This window comes from Stenella coeruleoalba, assembly GCF_951394435.1.
Source record: "Stenella coeruleoalba genome assembly, chromosome: 3".
NCBI lineage: Eukaryota > Metazoa > Chordata > Mammalia > Artiodactyla > Delphinidae > Stenella > Stenella coeruleoalba.
Window position 1 is genome coordinate 153344010 of NC_137148.1, and position 23603 is coordinate 153367612.

Here is a 23603-nt window from a genome sequence, read left to right on the forward strand (position 1 = left end):
TGGGTTCGGGTCACATCGCAGCTTCCCACTTACTTACAGCTGTGTAATTCTGGGCAACTCACATAATGTCTCCTCAGACTCCTCATCTGTAACCGGAGATGGTAACAGTTCCCTACCTCAGAGCGTTGCTGTAGTCCATAAACACGGTTAAGTGCCTTGGTAAATGTTTGAGGCTCTCTGGTTATTGTGAATTAAAACACCTCAATGGCTTCTGGCCATGTGATTTATAATAGTTTGATGTTTAACCAAATGGTAAAACTATTCCATTTATCATTCCCATCTCTTTTTAACCCTTACCCTGCTTTGTTGTTTATGTTTTCTCCCAACACAGAGTGCTAGTTCCAGGAGAGTAAAGGCTTTATTTTGTTCACTGCTGAAAGCAATAGCACCCAGAAAAGTACTGTACATCTGAAGCCCTCAGTAAACACTAGCTGAATGAATGGTGCAAACTGTCACAAGGAAAAGTACACCAAAACTTTCATTATAATAAAAAAGTATAGATAAATCTTTCTCTAATGGCTTCCAGTCAAGTAACTGAAACCACCATATGCTATAATAAAAACATAAGTAATTTATTAAAATTTGAAGGCAAAAACATAATTTTAAAAGATTTAGACCTATGTTAGGTGTGATAGAGTATGGATGCTTTCTTGAAATTCACAATCAGATCCAGGAGTATCACTTTCAGAATGTTCTAGTAGATTGAGTTTACTTTTTAGTTGTCTTTGATGAAAGTCACTATTCTACTCTCTTTCTTAACAGAAATGTGTTTTTTCGAAGACTCACTTTTAATTGGTTTATTAACCAAAGAATTATTTTGCCCAATTCCTTTGCTTTTCTGCTTTACAGGTGAGTCAGAACAGGAATGCAGGTCCTTCCCAGGTTGTTTCTTAGCAGAGTAGTTTTTCGTATATTCACCTGCTTTGCTCATTTTCTCTGAAGAAGACCTGCTATTTTTAGATAATTCCTCTTCTTTTCTTTGACTTCTAGTTCCAGAAATGACATCTGCTGAAGGAGAACATGTTCTAGCAATGAAATCTTCAAAAGACTCCTGCCGCTGCTCTGTGACTGCCACCCCCAGGTTGTCTTTGGAAGTTTCTAAGGCCTCCTGAGTAGAGACTGGGACATGGAAGGAGTCGAGAGGCAAAGCAATCCCAGCATCACCTGTAATTTTCTGAAACTGGAGGGAAAGACAAAAGACAAGACAAAAATTCAGTGATGAACAAAGTCAACCATTAAAAAGTAGAGTTCAAAACTTCAATGTTACTCTGTGATCTTATTATTAACACAGTCAATATTCAGAAGATTTCAGAGCCAGTTTTTCTCTAATTATATCTTGCCAAGTGATTCTCAGCTTAACCTAGCTATATCCAAGGCTGTGTCCGCTACATTTTCAGACTTTGGTGACTGGGGTAGTTATTACCCATTTCCTTTCCCTCACTAAAAATAAAACCCTATTCTGTAAGAAAATTAATTTCTTTGCTATCCTCCAGGCACATGTAAACAGTATATAATATAGTTTGTGACCAGACTGTGTTCTCAAGCTGTCAGTTCCCAAGACCAGTCTGAGATTGGCTGATGGGGGCTCCAAGCAAGGCTAGAGGAAAAGCTGACAGGTTTTCCCCTCCCATTCCCATAACCAGGTGATTCACTGTAATATGTTACCTATTAGCTATGTCTGGATTACTTATTTTAAAAATTATATCAGTATGTGTACCTTCATTAGTGTTCCTTCATTGTAAGCTGACTGCATACAAATAGAAACCTAGATAAAATATGAATAGAATAGACATTTATACAATTTAAAATCTGGAATATTTTCTCTAATGTTTTCTTTCTTCATTAAGGATAGTTTGCTTTAACTCATAAATTCTCTAGAGAACTTCCAGTCTCCTTATTTACAACAATACAGTGTCATGAAATGGGCACACATTTACTAATCTCAGATTGGAAAGGATTCCAGAGTCTTCTAGCTCCTGAGCATGTGAACTATTAGAGACTGATCATTATTGTTTTCTCCCTGACTTGTCATTTCCTTTTTGCTAATCACTCTTAGAATCCTTAAGTGCTGTTCTGTCCACTTACTTGGATATTTTGCATTTGTCCTGGGGCATCCTGTTTTGATTCTGATTTTTCTTCTTCAAGTGCCTTCTTTTCTTCTTTACGTGGACTACTAACAGTAGAATTCATCTGGGGACGACCTAGTAAATGAAAATCTGACTCATCTATGCTAGCCATTGTGGCCAGCTGCCCAAGCTTTGACCAGAGGAGGAAAGGAGAAAAGACAAAGGTTATTATAATCACAGAACAGCAGTTTAGATTTCCCCAGACCTACAATCATGAAGTACTTCTAAAATCTTAAAAGCCAACATCCTACTCCAGACTACAAGCCTCTCTCTCCCCCAAATTCTCAGCCCTTTCCAGATTCATCCTCTAGGACACATCCCATCTCCTTACCTATTACCGCTCCATTTTGAACACTGTCTGACTAGCAGCTTCAACATCTACCACGCACCTCGTCCATTACCTCTCACACCTCTATTCCCACACTTCTTTACCACCTTTCCTCCAGTTTCCAAGAATGTGTTTGTTCCTTCCTTCCCAACACCAACACCAATTCATTCACTGACAAAACACCACTCCATCAACTATCAATCTCCACTTCTGTCTTCCAGCAAAATTGCTCCCCGTTGAGAACCACTGACCTGTATCTCCCCTGCAGATTAATAATAATTTTTATGTCTAAGGCAAAAATAACTTTAATTCAAACTTATCAAACAAGCAAAGTAAATGAAAGATAGGAAAATTCTTATCCATTCCCGAATATTTGCAGTGAAAACTCCCTTCAATTTAGTCTTTACAAAAAACTACACCTACTAATTACTCTATCTACAGGTTACTCTTTTATAATGAGCTCCCCACTCTACCAAAGCAGGCTTCCCTATTTGCATTTCTTGAAAAATTTAATTCCTCATTTTAAAAAGTCAACTATATTACCTATAATTACACTAAATATGGCCACGAAAGTGATGAAAATTGCTCCAGCTCCTCAGCAAACTACCATTATAGTCGCAAAGAGAAGAACGCCATGAAGAGAAATGAACTAACCCAGGATCTTTAAGGAGATCCAAGAAAGCATGGAAGTTCTGAAAAGAATTCTCAATGCTGCCCAAAACACCTTCATCATCCAGGATCATGCTTGTCAATGAGTGGGCATGAAGGGCTTCAGACAAAGAGAAATTCATATTTCTTAAGTGGGCATTTTCATGTTCCAGCTATAAAAGAAGACTAAAAATGTCTGACATGATTTTTTCTCATTGTCATCAAAAGTAGTCTTGCCTATTTTCAAGGAACAAAACTAAAACACTCAAGATGTAATTAATTTGTAATTAACCTAACTCTCCACCAGTAAAGACAGAGACCATATCACATAGTAACCAAAACCCACAGGCACCCAATAAAGTTTCTTATATAACGCTTAGGTGGTATATAAATAAACCAAAGTTACCGTTTTATTAATGATCTTTCACAAAAGATCACATTTCTAACTAGTTCAATTCATAACGGAGCCTCATTCCACATTAGAAAATTACCTGCTTTAAGTTTCTCTTAAATTAGAAAATGAAATATAGAATTTGATTTGAATAAAACATATTACAACTCTGCTGAATGTTAAGAATTAACTTTAGTGAGCAAAATATCTAATGCTTACGTTTAAAAGTCCTAAATCATACCCAACCCAATTTATTAAATGTACGATCACCAATATTTTCTTTGGCTTCTTGAAAATATTCACCCCCGTGAACTCTTCCCCTTCCGCTCATCATCTATGCACTTAAAAGCCCCTATAAGCTCAACTCTAGTATTTCTCAGAAAGGCCGTTAATGTTCATGATGCCCCTTTTGCCTTACATGAGCAGGTGCTCAACATTTATTGAATGAGTGTCCGCCAATCCAATGGATGCACTTTCAAAAATTCCTCCCTACACTCACCCTGTGATAAATTATATTTAGATAGAACTTCTTAGATTATGCCCTGCTTTCATGCACATTACCTAATGTAATTCTCATAGTATATATTTTTATCTTTCATTGCATTCTTAGAAGTTTTCCAATATCTTAAATTTATTTAAAGGATTCACTTTCCTAATTCATTGCCAGAAGAGTCTCATCGTGTCTTTTATGTTACTGTATATACAGTATATGCACAAAAAGTGCCTTCTTGAATCAAAGAATCATGAACAGGAAATAAGCTAATGTCATATAAAAGCACGCACACACACACACACACACACACACACAAAACCAGATTTTCACATTTTTAAAAACATGCTTTCTGGAATATAGATCATATGATCACTAAATACCAGTAAATGCAAAAGTCCATATGATACAACCAATTTGCAACATATTACAGTTTTAAAGCTTACAAATTATGTGTATATGGATTAAAATCAAATCAAAATAAAACCAAAACACTCTCTAAAGCAGAAGAAGAAACTTGTTTACCTCACTGACTCGTTTATCAGCCTTCAGTCTTATTACTTACTTATTACTTACTTATTACTCTTTCCTCCTTTAACTGCTTTAGGCACTCCTCCAGGTTTTCCTAAACAAACAGAGTCAATATTATAACTAATTCATAGTATAATATCCAAAAGCCTTTCCAGCTATTGGTCTCATCAGGATTTAGGGGCAGAGCCAGAAGTGAACTCAGATTTTAGTCTGCTACTGGTAATATCATACCATGCTAGTGAAATGAATTATCAAAATCTATCAAATTAGCATAGGTAAGATTTATTTAAATTCCACTCTTTCCAACATAAATTTGTGGCAGCCCACCATAAAAGGCATATGCGTATGACATAGTAAGTCAGAAATAAGACCAAGAAAGAAAAATTCTATTTTTATTTGTGGGTCTCTTTATAGCAGGAAGTCCTATTAATGAACATGCTTAACATACCTGAATTGCCTAACTGCAGATTCAAAAGCATGTTTTTAAAAAGTAATCATTTTTAAAGCAATTTACAGTCAAGCACTGTTCCTGGAGTTCCCTGGGTATGAAATAATCTAATCATCAAAACCCTAAAAGGGGGCTTCCCTGATGGCACAGTGGTTAAGAATCCGCCTGCCAGTGCAGGGGACATGGGTTCGAGCCCCAGTCCGGGAAGAACCGACATGCCGCGGAGCAACTAAGCCCGTGTGCCATGACTACCGAGCCTACGCTCTAGAACCCACGTGCCACAACTACTGAAGCCTGTGCGCCTAGCGCCTGTGCTCCGCAATAAGAGAAGCCACCGCACTGCAACGAAGAGTAGGCCCAAGCTCGACGCAACTGGAGAAAGCCCGAGAGCAGCAACGTAGAACCAACGCAGCCAAAAATAAATAAATAAAATAAATGTATAAAACAAAAAACCCTACGAGGAAAGAACGATCACTAACTCCATGTTTTTGTTTTTGTTTTTGTTTTTTTTGCATTACACGGGCCTCTCACTGTTGTGGCCTCTCCCATTGAGGAGCACAGGCTCCGGACATGCAGGCTCAGCGGCCATGGCTCACGGGCCCAGCCGCTCCACGGCATGTGGGATTCTCCCGGACCGGGGCACGAACCCGTGTCCCCTACATCGGCAGGCGGACTCTCAACCACTGCGCCACCAGGGAAGCCCTAGTTTACAGATGAGGGAAACAGAGGCAGAGAAGTAGAGTAAGTAGAGCAGCACAGCCAAGGTCACACCACTAAGTAGCAGAGCCACACCGTGGACTCAGGAAGCTGGGTGCCATTCCTGCTCACAGAGGTGGTAGTCTTCCCATTCACCAAGGTCACTGAAATAAAATGAACACTGATAAACTCTCTTAGGAGTTTTAGGAACTAAGACACTTTGGTCCTTGAAGTGGGGACACTGCTAGCAATAGGCAGAATTCTAACAGAGCCCCCAAGATTCCTACTTACTGAAGTACACAAACCTTCCACTTATCCAATCAAACTCTAAATCTAGGTGCTGTAGTGAAGGGATTTTGCAGATGGAATTAAGGTTCAAAATCAGTTGATTTTTTTAAGATAGGGAGATTATTCTAGGTGGATATGGCCTACTCAGGCACTCCATGAAAAGGACCTGAACTCTTCCTGAATTGAAGTACAAAAGGGACAAGAGGGAGACTCTCCATTGCTGGCTCTGAAGAAGTCAAATGCTGCAGCAGGGAAGGCAAGCGAGAGGCCTCTAGGAGCTGAGACTGTCCCCTGACTGACAGCCAGCAAGGAAATGGGGACCTCTGTCCTGCAACTGCAGAATCTAAATTATGCCAACAAGCCGAAGAAGCCTGGAGGCATTCTTTCCCAGAGCCTCTGGATGCTAACACAGCCTGACTGACATCTTGATTTCAGCTCTGTGACCCACACAAACTATGGTGAACATCCAACGTTTGGGGCTCAATGTCTTACATTTCACGTGCTTTAACACTCTCGGGAGGGAACCCACATGTTCCAGTGTGTATCTGAGCAGGAAACCTAGTCACGCTCTGCCTGGACTTCTGACCTACAGAACTGTGAGCTAGTCAAATAGGTATTGTTTTCAGTCAGTAAGAGTGTACTAAAAGAATTAATATTCTACTCAACCTCCAGGTTCATGAACAAAATAAATGACTGTCATTGTTTTAGGCCACTGTTTCCGGGTGGTTTCTTATGCAGCGATAAACAGAATACCTACACTTATGAAAACAGTACGGTATATTTATACATTTTAGCTGCTTTGAACAATCACTTAAAGAATGAGGAACTCTATTATGTGCCATCATTGGGAGAGGAGCTGGTATCACTTTCAGGAGGGTAGCTCTTGGTACCTAACAACAATCCTACATCAGGAGTTTACCCTAAGGAAATCAAAGATGTGGGCAAAGATTTATCTACCAACATGATGTCATAAGATTGTTTATAACCAAACCCTAGAAGAAAGCTAAGAGCCTCCAAATTGGGACTGGGTTAAACAAAAACAGCTCACCGTCTGAAGGAATGCGCTATGAAGCCACTAAGAAAAGAATGACAACAGCTGTCAACCAGAGTTAATGAATGGGCTTCAGGAGTTCTACATTCATAATGTATCTGTGCGTTTTTCCTGGGAGACGGTGCATAAGCTTAATCAAATTCTCTGATGTAGAAGAGTATTTAGTGATAAGACAAAATATTTTTCATACTTTTTTCAGACAAAAGAGCAGATTAGGTGTGTGTACATGCAGAGGTGGCTTTTATTTCCTTCAATGAGTTGTTCATTGTTTTCAAAAATTTACTCAATGAACATATATTTTTATATTCAGATCATGTTTAAAAAACTGACAGTCTAAGAACTTCAAATTCTTCAACGTTTCATTACTAAAGCCAGCCAAGTTTTCAATGGGGAAAAGGGGGAAAAAATTGCAAAATTCCTCTACTTTCAATATAATGGTTTAATAAATCATCTAAAACCGATTTCAAAGAATTTCTAAACAAATAATCAAACAAACAAAAAACCCTCACCACAGTCAGAGGAAAGTAGAGTAAAACTTCCCGACTGGTTCTAAATAGCACATCAAAGTGAAATTACATGAAATAGTTTCTCCCTCTAGTGGAGGGAATTAGAACACAGTGTTAAATTTTTGTGAAAAAGTGTACCCTCCTCCCACAAAGTATTAATAATTCATGTCCCTTACATGGAAATATGGAACCAAAAAAGTTAGAAAGTAAAATTGCTTGATATTCTATTAAATAAGTAAGACTAATGATAAGGCTTTGGAATAATTTTCCTTCCTGTCATCTGCTCTCCTTCCTCCCTTCTGTACACCGGCTAGGGTGATTTTTCTGGGACAAAGCTCCCATCATATTGGATATCAAATTTTATGTTCACCTTTTCTCCATTTAACATTAAAATCCATCATTTGTCATATAATCAGGGGATTCATAACCTTGATTTTTTTGTGTGGGCTACAAAATATTCCACTGAGTGGGTTTACTGGTTAACCATTTTACACATTTAAATTCTTTCCAACTTTTCAATATTATAAGACAAAATAACCGTTTTTATGCATGAAGGCTTTTTTCCATATTGAGAATAACGTTCTTGCAATAAATCCATAAAAATGAGTTTGAAGTCAAAGCAAATGAACATTTTTAAGGCTTGAGGTATCTATCTCCAAACTTCTTTCTAAAAGATTTCTGAGATTTTATACTGCCATCAGCAATGTATCACTTGATATAACCTCTACTATAACTGTTGGCTTATTTCCTCACGTAGAGTGCAAGTTATCTGAAGATAGGGGGTGTATTTTATTAAGTGTTTATTCCCAGCACCTGTGCCTAGCACAACGTAGACGGTCAATAAATAATTGCTTAATAAGGAAAATCCCTGCCAATACAAGATGTACGTGTGTGAAAGACAGACTGTGTGTTTTTCTCTAACTGGATAGATGAAAACTTGTCATCTTCTTTAATGTGCAATTTTTTTTCTTATAATTAGCAATTAAGTTTCTCTTTTAGATTGTATTGTAAAAATTCAGATTCTCTGAGGCAAATGGGCCTGGCACTACCCATTAGTTATATAACCTTGGACAAGTTCTATAACTCTAGGCCTCAACTTCCTCATCTATAAAATGGAGATAAGCTCCCATACCACAGAGCTCTTGTGAGGATTACATGAGTTAAAACACATATAAAATAAGAAGAGTGCTTGGTACACAGAATATGTTCAACTAATGCTGAATGAATGAACATGCGAATGCAAACAGTAGTGAAGGGCTTAAAATGAAATAGTCTCATCCCACTCCCACATCCAGCAGTCAAGAAGAGACCGATTCTTTACTCAGGTTTTTAATTGTAAAATACGATATGTGTACTGAGAAGTGCAGAGAACAAAACTGTCAATGTGACAATTAAAAAGAGAATACTTACATAACCAGTACTCGAATCTGAAAGTATTGATACTTGTCAGCATTTCAAAAACCCCCCCATATCCTTTTCCCATCACAATCTCCTTTCCTCTTCCAGGTTAAACACCATCCTCATTTCTTGACAATCCTTTCCTTTAACCTGCATGCATCCCTAACAAAAGAGTTTAGTTTTGTCAACATCTAACTTTATGTAGAGGATCATAGTATATGAAGTCTTTTCTATCTTATTTCTTTCACTCAACATTGGTTTAAAAAATTCACCCACATTGCTGCCTGTAGCTCTAGTTCATTCAATTTTATTGCTGGATAGTTTTCCCACTGTACGAATACACATAATTTATTTAATTTTTGACTCTTAATGAACATTTAGTTTGTTTTCAGTTTGTGCTAATGCAAATCATGGACAGGAATCCTGCTGTACCGGTTATTCCGGTGCATTTACACAGGGCGGGGGTGAGGGCTGCTGGCTCACAGACTATTTATATACCTTCAGTTGATGGAGAGTGCTAAATGCTTTCCAAAGTAGTTGTGTTGATTTATACTCCAGTATAAGCAGGGTAGAAGATTCCCATAGTACTCCAGGTCTACAATACCTGATACTACCACACTCATTTATGTATTTGTCAAACTGATTGGCATGTAGTTTCATTGGTTTTGACTCACTTTTCTCTTATTACTTAATGAAGTCGTACACTTTTCTCTGTTTACTGGCTGTTTGGATTTCCTTTTTTATGAGGTTTACGTCAACTATTGTTATTTTTTTATTATTATTATTTATTTATTTTTGGCTGAGTTGGGTCTTCGTTGCTGCGTGCTGGCTTTCTCTAGTTGCGGTGAGCGGGGGCTACTCTTCATTGCAGTGGCTTCTCTTGTCGTGGAGCACAGGATCTAGGCGGGCGGGCTTCAGTAGTTGTGGCACGTGGGCTCAGTAGTTGTGGCTCGCAGGCTCTAGAGCGCAGGCTCCGTAGTTGTGGCACACAGGCTTCATTGCTCCGCGGCATGTGGCACACAGGCTTCATTGCTCCGCGGATCTTCCCGGACCAGGGCTCGAACCCGTGTCCCTGCCTTGGCAGGAAGATTATTAACCACTGCGACACCAGGGAGGTCCAACTATTTGTTATTTTGAATTCTTCCCCATTTCCAAGTAACACTCTTACATGACCATTTTCTGACTAAATTGGAGGCATTATCTGTTCACTTTCTATTTTACTAAGGGTTTAGTTCCTTTACACTCTTCCTATGTCTACACTGCTCAGTAAAGTTTTGTCATCATTAGTTATGCCACTGCTCATGATCTCTTTGACTTGTAGTGATATACTTAAAAATCTACACTGTTGATCAACTATAAACTCTCTCAACATCACACTGTAAAATGAGGACATTCATACCATCTTCCCTTTTTTCTACCTCCTATCTACCTTCCAAACCTAGCTTTTACATTGTCAAAGTTGAAATTTATATTCTGTTCTATGTGCAGTTAAGTCTTCTGTTATTTGAGAGTCAGTAGGCAGTAAGGTTTAAGACAATAGGCAGAGAGCCTAAACTCAAAGCCTCGATCCAACCCTAAATTAGGTACAGCCTGGGCAAGTTCCTACCCTGTCTTAGCTTCCTTTTCACAAAAGTGGGAATGATATTAACACCAACCTCATAAGGCTATTCAGAGGATTAAATGAGTTAATATATGCAAAAGCACTTAGAGCCTAATATATACTAAGTACATACTAGTACATTTCAGTACATACCAAGTTAATGCAAATACATACTAAGTATAGTTTAGGTTAGTTATTTGTTATTACATGCAAGTTGACAATAAAAGCTGCAAACCAAGACAGTATTGCCATTGTTACAATGAAATTAATATTGCCCACTGCAGATGTACTGTGTCTCTGTGTATAGACTACACCTCGTTCCATACTGTGTCAGTGTCACTGCCCTTGTGCAGGGTGACCACATACCCCAAGCCGCCTTGGGCTGTTCCAGTTTATACCTGTTGTCCTGATGTTACAGCATTAGAGCACCTCCTTACACTATTGAAGTGTTCTGGTGTGGACAACAAATTAGATAGGTGGTCATTACCCCTGTGTGTCACTGAAAAGGGGGACATCTATAGTGTCAAGTTTAAGTGATTAAAAATCAACCATAGCTTAGTTTGCTTCAGGTTTATGTCCCTATAGCCTTTTCTCCTCTGGAGTTCAAGTTCCTTCTCTTCCTCTCCCTCCTCCCTTCCAACAGTGCCTAATACCTAGTAAGTACAATATGCCTCAAGGTGTTTCTAAGCTCTCAATCACACAATCAATAGAAACCTCTCACTCTAGACTATAGACTTCAGACTATACTACAAAGCTACAGTAATCAAGACAATATGGTAGTGGCACAAAAACAGAAATATAGATCAATGGTACAGGACAGAAAGCCCAGAGATAAACCCACACACCTATGGTCACCTAATCTATGACAAAGGAGGCAAGAATAAACATGGAGAAGAGACAGTCTCTTCAATAAGTGGTGCTGGGAAAACTGGACAGCTACATGTAAAAGAGTGAAATTAGAACACTCCCTACACCATACACAAAAATAAACTCAAAATGGATTAAAAACCTAAATGTAAGGCCGGACATTATAAAACTCTTAGAGGAAAACACAGGCAGAACACTCTGACATAATATGAAGCAAGATCCTTTTTGACCCACCTCCTAGAGTAATGGAAATAAAAACAAAAATAAACAAATGGGACCTAATGAAACTTAAAAGCTTTTGCACAGCAAAGGAAACCATAGACAAGATGAAAAGACAACCCTCAGAATGGGAGAAAATATTTGCAAACGAATCAACGGACAAAGGATTACTCTCCAAAATATATAAACAGCCCATGCAGCTCAATATTAAAAAAAAAAAAACCCTATCCAAAAATGGGCAGAAGACCTAAATAGACACTTCTCCAAAGAAGACATACAGATGGCCAAGAGGCACATGAAAAGCTGCTCAACATCACTAATTACTGGAGAAATGCAAATCAAAACTACAATGAGGTATCACCTCACACCAGTTAGAATGGGCATCATCTGAAAATCTACAAACAACAAATGCTGGAGAGGGTGTGGAGAAAATGGCAGCATCTTGAACTGTTGGTGGGAATGTAAATTGATACAGCCACTATGGAGAACAATATGGAGGTTCCTTAAAAAACTAAAAATAGAACTACCATACAACTCAGTAATCCCACTCCTGGGCATATACCCAGAGAAAACCATAATTCAAAAAGACACATGCACCCCAATGTTCATTGCAGAACTATTTACAATAGCCAGGACATGGAAGCAACCTAAATGCCCATCGACAAGACGAATGGATAAAGAAGATGTGGTACATATATACAATGGAATATTACTCAGCCATAAAAAGGAATGAAATTGGGTTATTTGTAGAGACGTGGATGGATCTAGAGACTGTCATACAGAGTGAAGTAAGTCAGAAAGAGAAAAACAAATATTGTATATTAACACATATATGTGGAACCTAGAAAAATGGTACAGATGAACTGGTTTGCAGGGCAGAAATTGAGACAAAGATGTAGAGAACAATCGTATGGACACCAAGGGGGGAAAGTGGCGGGGGGTGGTCGTCTTGTGATGAATTGGGAGATTGGGATTGACATGTATACACTAATATGTATAATATGGATAACAAAAAAATAAATAAAAATTAAATTAATAAAAAAATAAATAAATAAAATAAAATTTAAAAAAATAAGAAAATAATAATGATAATGTTACCATAATTTTTAAAGTCCTAGAAGTCCCATAATTAAAAAGTCAGTTTTATTAAATGCTCAATTCTCAACAGTAAATGTATTTCTTTTTTATTATAAAAAATCTCCATCCCCGTCTCACCCTTCCTCACCCACCCCTTCAAACTAGGTGGCAAGCAGAAGCAAGCCCAACAAAGTCCACCATATCCCCAAAAGCAGAAAGACAGGACAAGGTATGCTGGTGTCATCACTGCAGAGCCCTCCTGCAGGGGGCAAGGAATGGGAACAGCTACCATAACAAATATGAAGGAGACTGGAATCGGCAGCCTGATAAAAGACTTGTATAATTTATACCAATTTATAAATACTTTAGGTGCCCACCAACTCCAAGAGAACAGACCAAACTAACTATACAATGGAAGCCTGCCTCTGCCTGGGCCTTCTCCATACATCAGGTCCCCCTATCAGGAATCATTAGGAAGCCCAAAAAGTTTCACAGTTCCAGCTTCCCGACTGCTGTCATATTTGCCATCTTTGTCATCACAGGCAAATGCCAGTAGAGGCCTTTTGGGGTGCCAAGCCACGGTGAAGGTGGGGGACTCACACTGTACCTCCCACAGCTTGTCTCCTATAAAAATCAATATAGAGAAACCAATCAATACATTAATAATAAGAGACCATACTCATTAAGCACTTACCTACATTAAATCATTTAATCTGCTTAATAACCCTATAGGATAAGTACAATTACTGCCCCATTTTGCAAAGAACACTGAGGCGCAGAGGGGTCACGAGGCAGTGGGTGGCAGAGCAGGATGTGAACGCAGGCCAGTTAACTTAAGAGCCTGTGCTCTGAACCCGATTCTACCCTTCCTGAAAAAACAGCAACAGCAGCTGTTTGTTGAGCACCCCTTATGAATCAGATGGATTATACTTTATCTTAATAAAGTATAATGACAATCCAGCAAGGCAAGTAATGATTTTAAACCCCATTTTATAAAGAAACAGGTGATTGAACAGTTAAGTCACACCTCAAAGAAGCAGCAGGGGAAATAAAAAGGGAAACAGCAGAGTCAGCACATGAAGTCAGCCTGTTTCCAAAGCCACAGATCTTTCTACTAAACCACAACGACTTGCAAATAGATTTCTTTTTCCAAAAATTTTTCTTCCTACTTGTGGAAATTAAACATAATTTTTCCAAAGCCATTTTTTTTAGTCCTGCTTAACATTTTTTCAACCTTAGAGTTAAGATTAATGTAGTAAAATGTTCACAGTGTGGTGCTGATTTAAAAATGCATGATACACTGAATTATACACTTCAAACTGGTCAACTATATGGTATGTGAATTGTATTTGAATAAAGCTGTTTATATATATATACACACACACATATGCATATATATATGTGTGTGTATGTGTATAAAGAAGATTTTTTTATTGAAGTATAGTTGATTTACAATACTGTGTTAGTTTCAGGTGTAGAGCATATACAGCAAAGTGATTTAGTTTTGATTTGTTTTTTTTCTTTTTTTTTCAGATCACTTTCCATTACAGGTTATTACAAGATATTGAATATAGTTCCCTGCAGTATACAGTGAATCCTTGTTGCTTATTTAGAGTAGTTTGTATCTGTTAATCCCATACTCCTAATTTATCCCTCTCCCCACTCCCTTTCCCCTTTAGTAAACCATAAGTTTGTTTTCTATGTCTGTGAGTCTGTTTCTGCTTTGTATATAGTTGTTTTTTTTTTAAGTAATCTATTTCAGGGACAGTTAACCACTCTTCATAATGCTAGGATCTGGCAATCTATAGCCACATGTCTGAGCAAATTTCTGTGTTACACAGACATAAAAAATGGTGTCGGAGGCTGCTACTCCCCTTCCATTTCCCTTTTGGCCTTTAACTCCATGCATGCGTTGCTGCTGCGAGTAAACACTGCAATAACTCTTCTGTAAGGAAGTTTGGTCCCTGATAAGATGTGAGCAGTTTGGACTCAGCAATCCCAATTTTACCCAAAAGGATTACTACATAAGTAAAATGATACTCATCAAAGAATCATTTATAATGGTGTAAAGACCAGAAGCCATCTAAGAGTGGGGCAGCTTAGGTATATACTGGTATAGCCAACGGAATTCTAAACCCCATTAAAAACAGCAGTAGAGCTCAACAGCCATCGCCATGTAAGAAGCTGTAAGATCCTGCAGGTGAGGAGGGAGGGCCCCGGAGCAGCAGGAGAGCATGCCTGCATCACATGAACACGAGGGAACATGAAGGCGCTGCATGTCTGGATGGCTGCACAATGCTCACCAAAATGCTATCAAGAGTGGCACTCTTTAAATCGTGGAATGTCAAGCTTTTTACTTTCTTTGAAGTTTTCTATAGTTTGAATTCTTTTAATAAAGTATCATGTATTTCCAAAAACAATAAAGCTACATTAAAAAATAAATCTGGAGAAATTCTTTCGTAAAATGAATACTCACCTCTCATTTTTCTATTTTCAAGTTCTGTTTTGTTGCTTTTTAAAACAAATCACATCTATTTTAATAATTTCTTAAATTATAAAATGTATATATGCATTTTTTAAGTCCACATACAGGCAAAAGATAGAAATATCCCACAATGCTAAAAGAGGTTGTATTTAAATGGTGGGATCATTCACTCATTCATCCATCCATCCATTTATTCATTCATTCTTCTCCCTTTCTGTATTTTAAAAATTTTGTTACAATGGAAGAATTAAAACTGAATAAAAGGTAAAATATTTTCTTTAATCACTCTCTTTCAGACCTGCCCCTTTCTTTCCTAACTCTTTGCTCCCTCCATTACCTGACTACAATAGTCATAATAAACAAACTTGCCTTAAGGAGTTTGTGCTAATGCTGGCATTTATGCTAATACCCATTTATACTAATGCTGGCCAAGTAGTAATGAGCAGAGATGAAAACACATGACAGGAGAAGGCCTGATGGCCAGAAATGAAAGACAGAGGAGTCTCATTATAGTTACCTGTCTCTACTTCAGCAATGTCGATGAAATGATCTTCCGATGCCGATGCCAGCATTTTCCCATCATGGCTAAAACTGAGGGTCCTCACAGGCCAATCCAGCCTATAACAGAGCAGACAGAGGAGACATTAAAATAACCCAGTGAGAGGAGGGCCCAGTTTCACCCAACATGACATAAAACAAATTTATCCAACAAGGAAAGTGCTGGCAGAGTTGCTTACCTGGAAAAGCACCGAACACACACTAACTCGTCTACATCCCAGAGGCTGACCAAAGCATCTGCGCTTCCTGTGGCAAAATACTTCCCCATGGGGTCAAACTTGATACAGATGCAGTTGGATGGATGGGCGTTGATAGACTGCACAGGCTTCAGCTCTGGGTAGCTGAGAAACAAGACAAACAGCAATCAAACTGGGGCAAGAGGACCATGGTACTAAGACGGTAAGAGGAGACACTAAGAAGAAAATGGAAGTAAGACAACAGAACAAATATCAAAGACTAGAATTTCAAAACAACTTTCCTGAAATAAAAAGATGTCAAGGGCTTCCCTGGTGGCGCAGTGGTTGAGAATCTGCCTGCCAATGCAGGGGACATGGGTTCGAGCCCTGGTCTGGGAAGATCCCACATGCCACGGAGCAACTAACCCCGTGCACCACAGCTACTGAGCCTGCGCGTCTGGAGCCTGTGCTCTGCAACAAGAGAAGGCCGCGACAGTGAGAGGCCCGCGCACCGCAATGAAGAGTGGCTCCTGCTCGCCGCAACTAGAGAAAGCCCTTGCACAGAAACGAAGACCCAACACAGCCACAAATAAATAAATAAATTTATTAAAAAAAAAAAAAAAAAAAAAAAGATGTCAAACAATACACTGAAACACCACATACCTGAGAATACGAACCCAGACTAACCAACAAGAAGACGTATAGTAGTAAAATTACGGGACTTTAAATTAGATTGTCATCAGACTTTTTGACAGTAACACTTTATGTGAAAAGAAAATGGAGTAACATACTTAAGATACACCAGCAAGAATACATGAATTGAAATGTTTATATCTAGCAAAACTATTAATTATAAAAAGTTCAAATAATAAGCACAATATAATAAAGTATCTTTTTATTTTCTTTGCGGTACGCGGGCCTCTCACTGTTGTGGCCTCTCCCATTGAGGAGCACAGGCTCCGGACGCACAGGCTCAGTGGCCATGGCTCACGGGCCCAGCCACTCCGCGGCATGAGGGTTCTTCCCGGACAGGGGCACAAACCCGTGTCCCCTGCATGGGCAGGCGGACTCTCAACCACTGCGCCACCAGGGAAGCCCCATAAAGTATCTTAAAATTTTAGAAGTATATAAGCTATAATAAGTATGAACTCAGGGAATCTTGTTCCCCTGAGCTCTTCCTGAGGAATCAAAACTGGAAAGTGAGTTTTGACAATCAGTGACTAGAGATGTACGAGACTTACCAGGCTGGTAATGAGCATTAAATACGTAGTTTCTTGTGGAAATTATATATGTTTAAGGTATAATATGTAATAGCTGTATAATCTGACAATATATAGTAATGACTATTTTTTTTAATGGAGGAAGAATGAGGAAAGCATATTCAAAAAGCAAAATTTACTATTTTAAGCAATCATATTGGTGGTGGTGGTGGTAGTATTGCTACTCTGAAATATCTGTATATGTAACAAGGGATGAAGGTAATAAGCAACCATGGGATATTCAAATTCTATAATCCCCTGCATCTCTGAGAACCAGAACACTCAGTTTGGAAGGAAAGAGATTTTAACTGGAAGTTATCAGTATGAATTCACAAAGTATCTAATCTTTAAGGTATATACAATACATATACTTCTTAGCTCTGTCCACTGGAAAGGTCTATAAACAGTCAACCCAACAATATGGACATTCCTAGCTCCAATATTATTTTCTAGTAGAAGAATCCAGGAATTCTCAGAATTTTCTGATTAAAGATTTGAGGCAGGAAAAACACAAGATGAACCTGGCATATCTTGTCATACCAGAGAGCAAGAAACTGAAGACTAATAGGATTATGTCAAAAAAAAAAAAAAAAAAAAGAAAAAACGACTCAGGAACCAACTTGAAGAGGATCCCATTTGCCAAAAAATAAGATAATTTGAGCTTCAATAAGGATAATGATTACGATAGACTGAAACACTTCTACCATGCTTAAATCCATGAGTCCATAATGATTCTTTTTTATTTAAAAAACCCTAGGTGATCATCTTTGGAGGTGATAGAGAACTAACTCATTACCTAATGACAAAGGGAAAGAATCAACCATTTATCCTGCTTTCTCTAAATGAACTATATTCCTGGGTAACCAAACAGATTAGAGGAAATGTCTCTTAAATTCCAACAAATAAGCAAGCATTTGGAATCAGCAAAATCCAGACTGGGACAAGCTCCACAGGTTAACAGCCTGCTTTTTCAACAGCTAAGTTCTAAGTAAAAGAAAGGGATGGAGGGGGACTCCGTAGTTTAGCTGACTTAAAAGGCATATCAAACTTTTTTAAGTGGGCAAAATTAGAGTATCTAGAGATGCACACTTGGTAGCTAAAACTACAAAGAAATATAAAAATCAAGACTGTTTCTGGGGGAGAGAGTTTTGATTAGGAAGGACAAAGCCCATGGCAAGACTTCTGAGGTGGCCAGCAAAGTGCTATTTCTTGACCTGGTGGAGTTACACAGGTGTTAAGCATATAATAGTTCATTAAGCTACACATTTATATTTCGTGGTTTTCTGTATCTGTTTTATTTTCTAATAAAAAAGCTTAAAAACAACAACAACAAAAAACACTGCCTACAGAATAAAGTTCAAATTGCTATGCATAGAATTCCAGACCCAAATAACCTGGTCTCAAATTATACTTCAGCTTTATCTTCCCGTTTCAGGACGTCTCTCTTCAGACACCTTACCTGCCACCACTCCCAGCAACCCTGATCTACCAACTACTCTCTAAATAAATCATGCTAATTATCACTTGTTTTGTCCATTGTGCAGTTCCCTTTTGCTGATTCTTAAAATTCAACTAATCTTTCAAGGTCAAGCTCAGAAGCTGCCTCCTTCAACCCCCAACTGCCACAATCAATATAAGCTTCTTTCCTTGGGATTCTACAGCAAACTCCCAGCCTCTCACACAGAGCCTATTTCACTCTGCCTTGCATTGCTCACCCAAGATAACAGAAAGAACAGAATCAGACAGATCTCAATTTCAATTCCACAGTTTCATTCATTTAGGGAATATTCACTGAGATCCTAATTTTGTGTAGCAGATACTCGGCTAGGCACTAGGGATTTAACAGTAAACAAGTTAAATACAGTCCCTACCTTCATGGAGTTTACAGTCTAATGGAAGATACAGAGAAATAAACATGCAATTATAATGTAGAATGAGAAATGCTTCCAACAGGAAGTACACAAAATAAGTTTCTAACCTTGGGGGTGAAGATGGCTTCCCTGGAGGGGAAGTGATATTTAAGTGGAGACTTTAAGGGTACGAATTAGCTATAATTCCAAGTGCATCCAGTTCTAGTGCTCACCAGCTGACTAGTGACTCTGAGTCCCTGATCCTCATCTGTGAAGTGGGAAGCACACCATCGACTCCCTAGGAGTTCTCTGAGGACTCAGTAAAATATAAGGGGCCTAGTTCAAAGGTGCTCAAGAGAGATTAGAATTCTTTATTACTACAGTTGAACCTTGAACAAGAAGGTTAGGGGTGCCAATTCTCTGCACAGTCAAAAATCTACACATAACTTAGTTGGTCCTCTGTATCCACGGTTCCTCTGTATCCGAGGTTCCACATCCCAGATTCAACCAACCCCGGATCAGGTAGGACTGTAATATTTGCTCTTGAAAAAATCCACATATAAGTGGACCTGAGCAGTTCAAATCCGTGTTGTTCAAAGGTCAACTGTATTAGTCCTTTTGGGTCCTTCAGAATAGACTCACATCTAATTCACCTTGGTATCCACCACAGCACCCAGTGCAAAGATATGACAGTCCCTTCAGCTAGAACCCCTCACCTGAGTATGTTGATACAACCATTGCCATTTGTCAGGAAGAACATGTTATTGTCATTGTTCCAGGAGATTTCATTGACCTCAAACTTGAACTGCTCCTCCGCTTTGGAACGGTGTGTCTTGGCATCAATGAACGTCACCACATCATCCTTGTTGCCTACAGCAATGGTCTGTCCATCGGGACTCCAGCAGATATTGATGTTTTCCCCTGGGAACCCAAATACAATCAGCAAGATAATGTTAGTCCATAATCCTCCAGAAGTTTATTTTGTTATCATAGAAAAACTAGAGCTATCGCCAGAGCTCATTCACTAAGGTCCTCGTCAACAGAAGGGAACTACCATTTACAGATCAACTGGGAGTCCAGCACATTCATCTACAAATGTCCCCCTTTAGTTCTCACGTTTCTTTAAGGGACACTTTTTACCCCCATTTTACAGAAGAAAAAATGGAAGAGAAATGAGCCAAAGTGTCAAAGCTGTGAAGTAACAGAGCCAAGATCTAAACCCAGACTTGACACCAAAGCCTCTAACTCTCTTACACCAGCACTTCCCAAACTCCAGTCATTCATATGCCATTTTTACAATTTTTGTACTATCCATGTAACAGCTATACTTTTCTTCACTCAAGATTTTTATTAAAATTGACCCCCCAAATTTTTACTTAAATAGCTTTACTTTAGCAATAAATTCTATGGGCTAGTTCTTTTTTTCTAGTAGGCATTAAAATATATACACAATCAGTTTCTAATGTTCATCCATATACCACCTAAATCACTCACATATCACCAGTTGTCTAGTTGGGGAAACCACATCATTCCACCTCCAGGTACAAGTCTTGCCAACAAAGTCCAGTAGCCCACATTGAATACATCAATCAACAATTTCATCAACTTTACTGATTCTAAGACGCATATTTTTTCACACTTTATTACCTATAATGTATCTTAGAATGCATCAGGATACATCTCAAAATTTTCGGTGTATCATGACTATATGATAAATAAAACTTTATTTTCTTTCCTAATGGTCCATAAAATACTGATGCATCTTATAATCAATAACATCTTAGTCAATAAAATTTAATAAAGGGCCTCAATGTTTATAAGGTAATACATGGTGAAAAGCAGTCTGCAAATGTACTGCACAACTTCCAGGTCATTTTCTCCCAGACCATCAAAGCCATTTATTCCAAGATCAGCCATTCTAGCCTATCAGCAGTTTCCCAAATTCTCCATTCCTTTGCACATGCTCTTCCCTGCTAGAGCTGCTCACCCAATGTACCCTGACCACTAAATCTATACGGCTACCCTAAGAGTTTGCTCAAATTCTGTGAGGCCCTCCCTATCTCCCCCAGGCAGACTTAAGCATTTCCATTCTGGGTATCCACTTTGTAGACTTCTCTGTTACAGGATGACCACGTCATATTACGTTAGTGTTTTTTTTATACATATGCCTCTCTCTTTGCACTAAACCCTAATATCCTTGGAGCTGGAAACTGTCTTATTCAGCTCAGGATGTCCTATACCTACAGGGTCATGCACAGAGAAGATACTTGCAAAATGCTTGTTGAATGACTATAAGTAGCTTATCTTCCTACTGCCCACTATCTGAATAGTCACCTTTAGTGTTCACAGTGGCAATGCATTTTGTAGTCCTCACATCCCAGATGCGAATGGTTTTGTCACCAGATGCAGTGACAAAGAGATCAGGATTACTTGGATGCCAACAGAGCTGGTCCACACTATCCCCATGTCCCCGATAATTGTTTTCTTTAACCTGAAAGAACAGAATACAGATGTCACTTCACCCATATGTACCTGCCTCCCCATGTAACTTCTCAACCTTATTTAAACAGAGCTATCTTGTGACCAACAAAAGTTTGGGTAATTAGAGAGTCGAATCCTTCCAAGCCTCTTCCCCCAAACTCCTTCCAATATCCTCCCTCCCTTCCTCCCCAATCAGTCTGAACTGTTCTGAGGATGGGTTCCACATCAATGCCCTTACTCTTTTGCTCTCCCTGGCCTTCCTCCTTCTTTCTGGTTTTCTGCCCTTACTCTGCCACCAAGGGGTCCCAACCCACCTGCTCATTGCCATGGAGGCCCTATCATTTTCAGAGAGGCCCTCCTTACCACCACAGTGAGCCCACCACCACTGCCCCTAGCCACCCCTCACCACCACACAATTCCCCCCACCACTCTCCCACACCCCCACCATCCTCCTCACCGCCCATCCATCCATCCTCCTCACCCCCGTCTTCACTATCCCCGCACCGCGACTCCCCGCTCATCTTCGCACCTCCTTACTACTACACTCCCTACACACGGCCACCTTCCCTAACCACCAGTCCTCCTCTCCAGCATCCCCATCTTCACCCCCTACCACCCCAGCCCGTTCACCCCCTCCTCACCCTCATACTCCTCTGTCTCGCATCACACACGCCCCTCGTCTCCACACCCCTTCACCCTCCTCCCCTTTCCTCACCTCCACACTCCTCACCCCCGTTCTCTCCTTGCCACCACACCTCGCTTTACCACAGTCCTTCTCCCTAGCCTGGGCCGGGTCCTAGCGGCTCACCAACCGGTCCTTCTCCAGCAGGAAGACGCTGGCCGTCTTGTCAAAGGACCCCGAGGCCAGGCGACGCCCGTCGCAGCTCCAGGCCACCGAGTGCACCTTGGCGCTGTGGGCCGGGAACTCGCGCGTCTTGCTGTGGCCGCGGAACAGCTCTTGCATCCCGAGCACGTAGCGCGTCGGGCCGCTGTTCACTGAGCACCAGGGAGCCATCGAGCCAGGACCGCTCTGGCCCAGCGCCGAGGGCCCCATGGACGCCGCGGGGATCGCCATGCCAAGCTGCCTGACACCGGCTGGGTTGACTCTGCGGGACTGCAGTTGGCCCTGCCGCCGCCGCCGCCGCACGCATGCGCGCGGGAGAGCGCCCACTCTTCCGCGCAGCCGCACTGTGGACCATCCAGAAGGGACTACAAGTCCCAGCCTGCAGCGCGCGCCCGCTTTTGCCTTTTCAAATAGTCATGGTTCCACTTTAAGTTTTCCTTACAAATAACGGTTAGGAGGTTTTTAGGATGTTTATTTTACCCTTACCTACTACTTGGTATATATATTTGTATCCCTGTTTAATCGAAGAAATAAACCAACGCAATTCTTCTAAACCTCCGTTCGCCGTCAGTCAGAAACACCTTTTTTCTAGGGTTGCTCCCCACCTGTCAGCCACATTTCTGAGCTGAAGGCTCTCAATTTCTTGCTGGAGAAGGACGAGCTGGTGAACTTGTCCCGGGTAAAGGGCTAGGAGTTTGCAGGGGCGGGAGGAAGAAGGAGGAGGGGAGGAGGAGGTAGGGGGGAAGAGGAGGTGGGGGAGGGGAGGGGGAGGGGAGGGGGAGGGAGGGGGAGGGAGGGGGAGGGGAGGGGAGGAAAGAGGTGGAGGTGTTGGGGAGGGGTTTGGGGATGTTTTTAAATATACAAATTCTTTGTTTTTGGAAGGGGCTATATTCACATGATTATATATGCAAAAATATATAAGATACAGAGTGAAAAGTAAATGTCTGCCTGTGTCATGCCCTTTACACTATTCCCCACACTTCACACCCATACGTTCCAAAAAATATTGTTAAATTTCTTTTGTGGCATTCCAGAGATAGTTTAAGTGTAAATAAGCACCTTGGGAGAGGTAGATAGGTGTGTGTGTATCCTACCCCACCCCTCAAAATGGTAGCATTCCTTACATAACTTGTTTTCTATGGTAAACACCTGTAAGAAATCATTTCATATCAGTATATGCATATGTCTCATTCTTTTCATGGATGCAGTCTTTAATGATATAGATGCATAATAGTTTATTTGACTGATCCCTTTGGTGGACATTTTGTGTCCATGATTTGCTTTTA

The 23603-nt window shown here is 40.0% G+C and overlaps 1 protein-coding gene across 2 annotated transcripts; it reads right to left on the reverse strand.

The window, feature by feature from the left end:
- Positions 1–326: 326 nt before the first annotated feature.
- On the reverse strand, positions 327–22799 carry THOC3 (THO complex subunit 3). Of its 2 annotated transcripts, XM_079917858.1 has the most exons (7): positions 22282–22799; positions 21327–21483; positions 19709–19913; positions 15887–16048; positions 15667–15767; positions 2086–2201; positions 327–1180 (listed from the first exon to the last, which is right to left on the reverse strand). In XM_079917858.1, the coding sequence occupies exons 1-7, from the start codon at positions 22546–22548 to the stop codon at positions 716–718; spliced, it is 1473 nt and encodes a 490-aa protein (XP_079773984.1). In that variant the 5' UTR covers positions 22549–22799; the 3' UTR covers positions 327–715. The 2 variants fall into 2 exon arrangements, with proteins under 2 accessions (XP_079773984.1, XP_079773985.1); XM_079917859.1 differs by lacking the exons at positions 327–1180; positions 2086–2201 and adding an exon at positions 12428–13288 and having other exon boundaries at positions 22282–22728.
- Between the last annotated feature and the right edge of the window lie 804 nt (positions 22800–23603).

Excerpts from the sequence above, each read along its gene's own strand:
- THOC3 (XM_079917858.1), bottom strand. The coding sequence starts at position 22,548 with ATGGCGATCCCCGCGGCGTCCATGGGGCCCTCGGCGCTGGGCCAGAGC. Across the intron at positions 16,049-19,708 it reads GGTTGTATCAACATACTCAG|CTACCCAGAGCTGAAGCCTG; the intron begins GTGAGGGGTTCT and ends CTTGTTTCTCAG. Across the intron at positions 2,202-15,666 it reads CATTGCTGAAGTAGAGACAG|GTCGTCCCCAGATGAATTCT; the intron begins GTAACTATAATG and ends TTCATTTACTAG.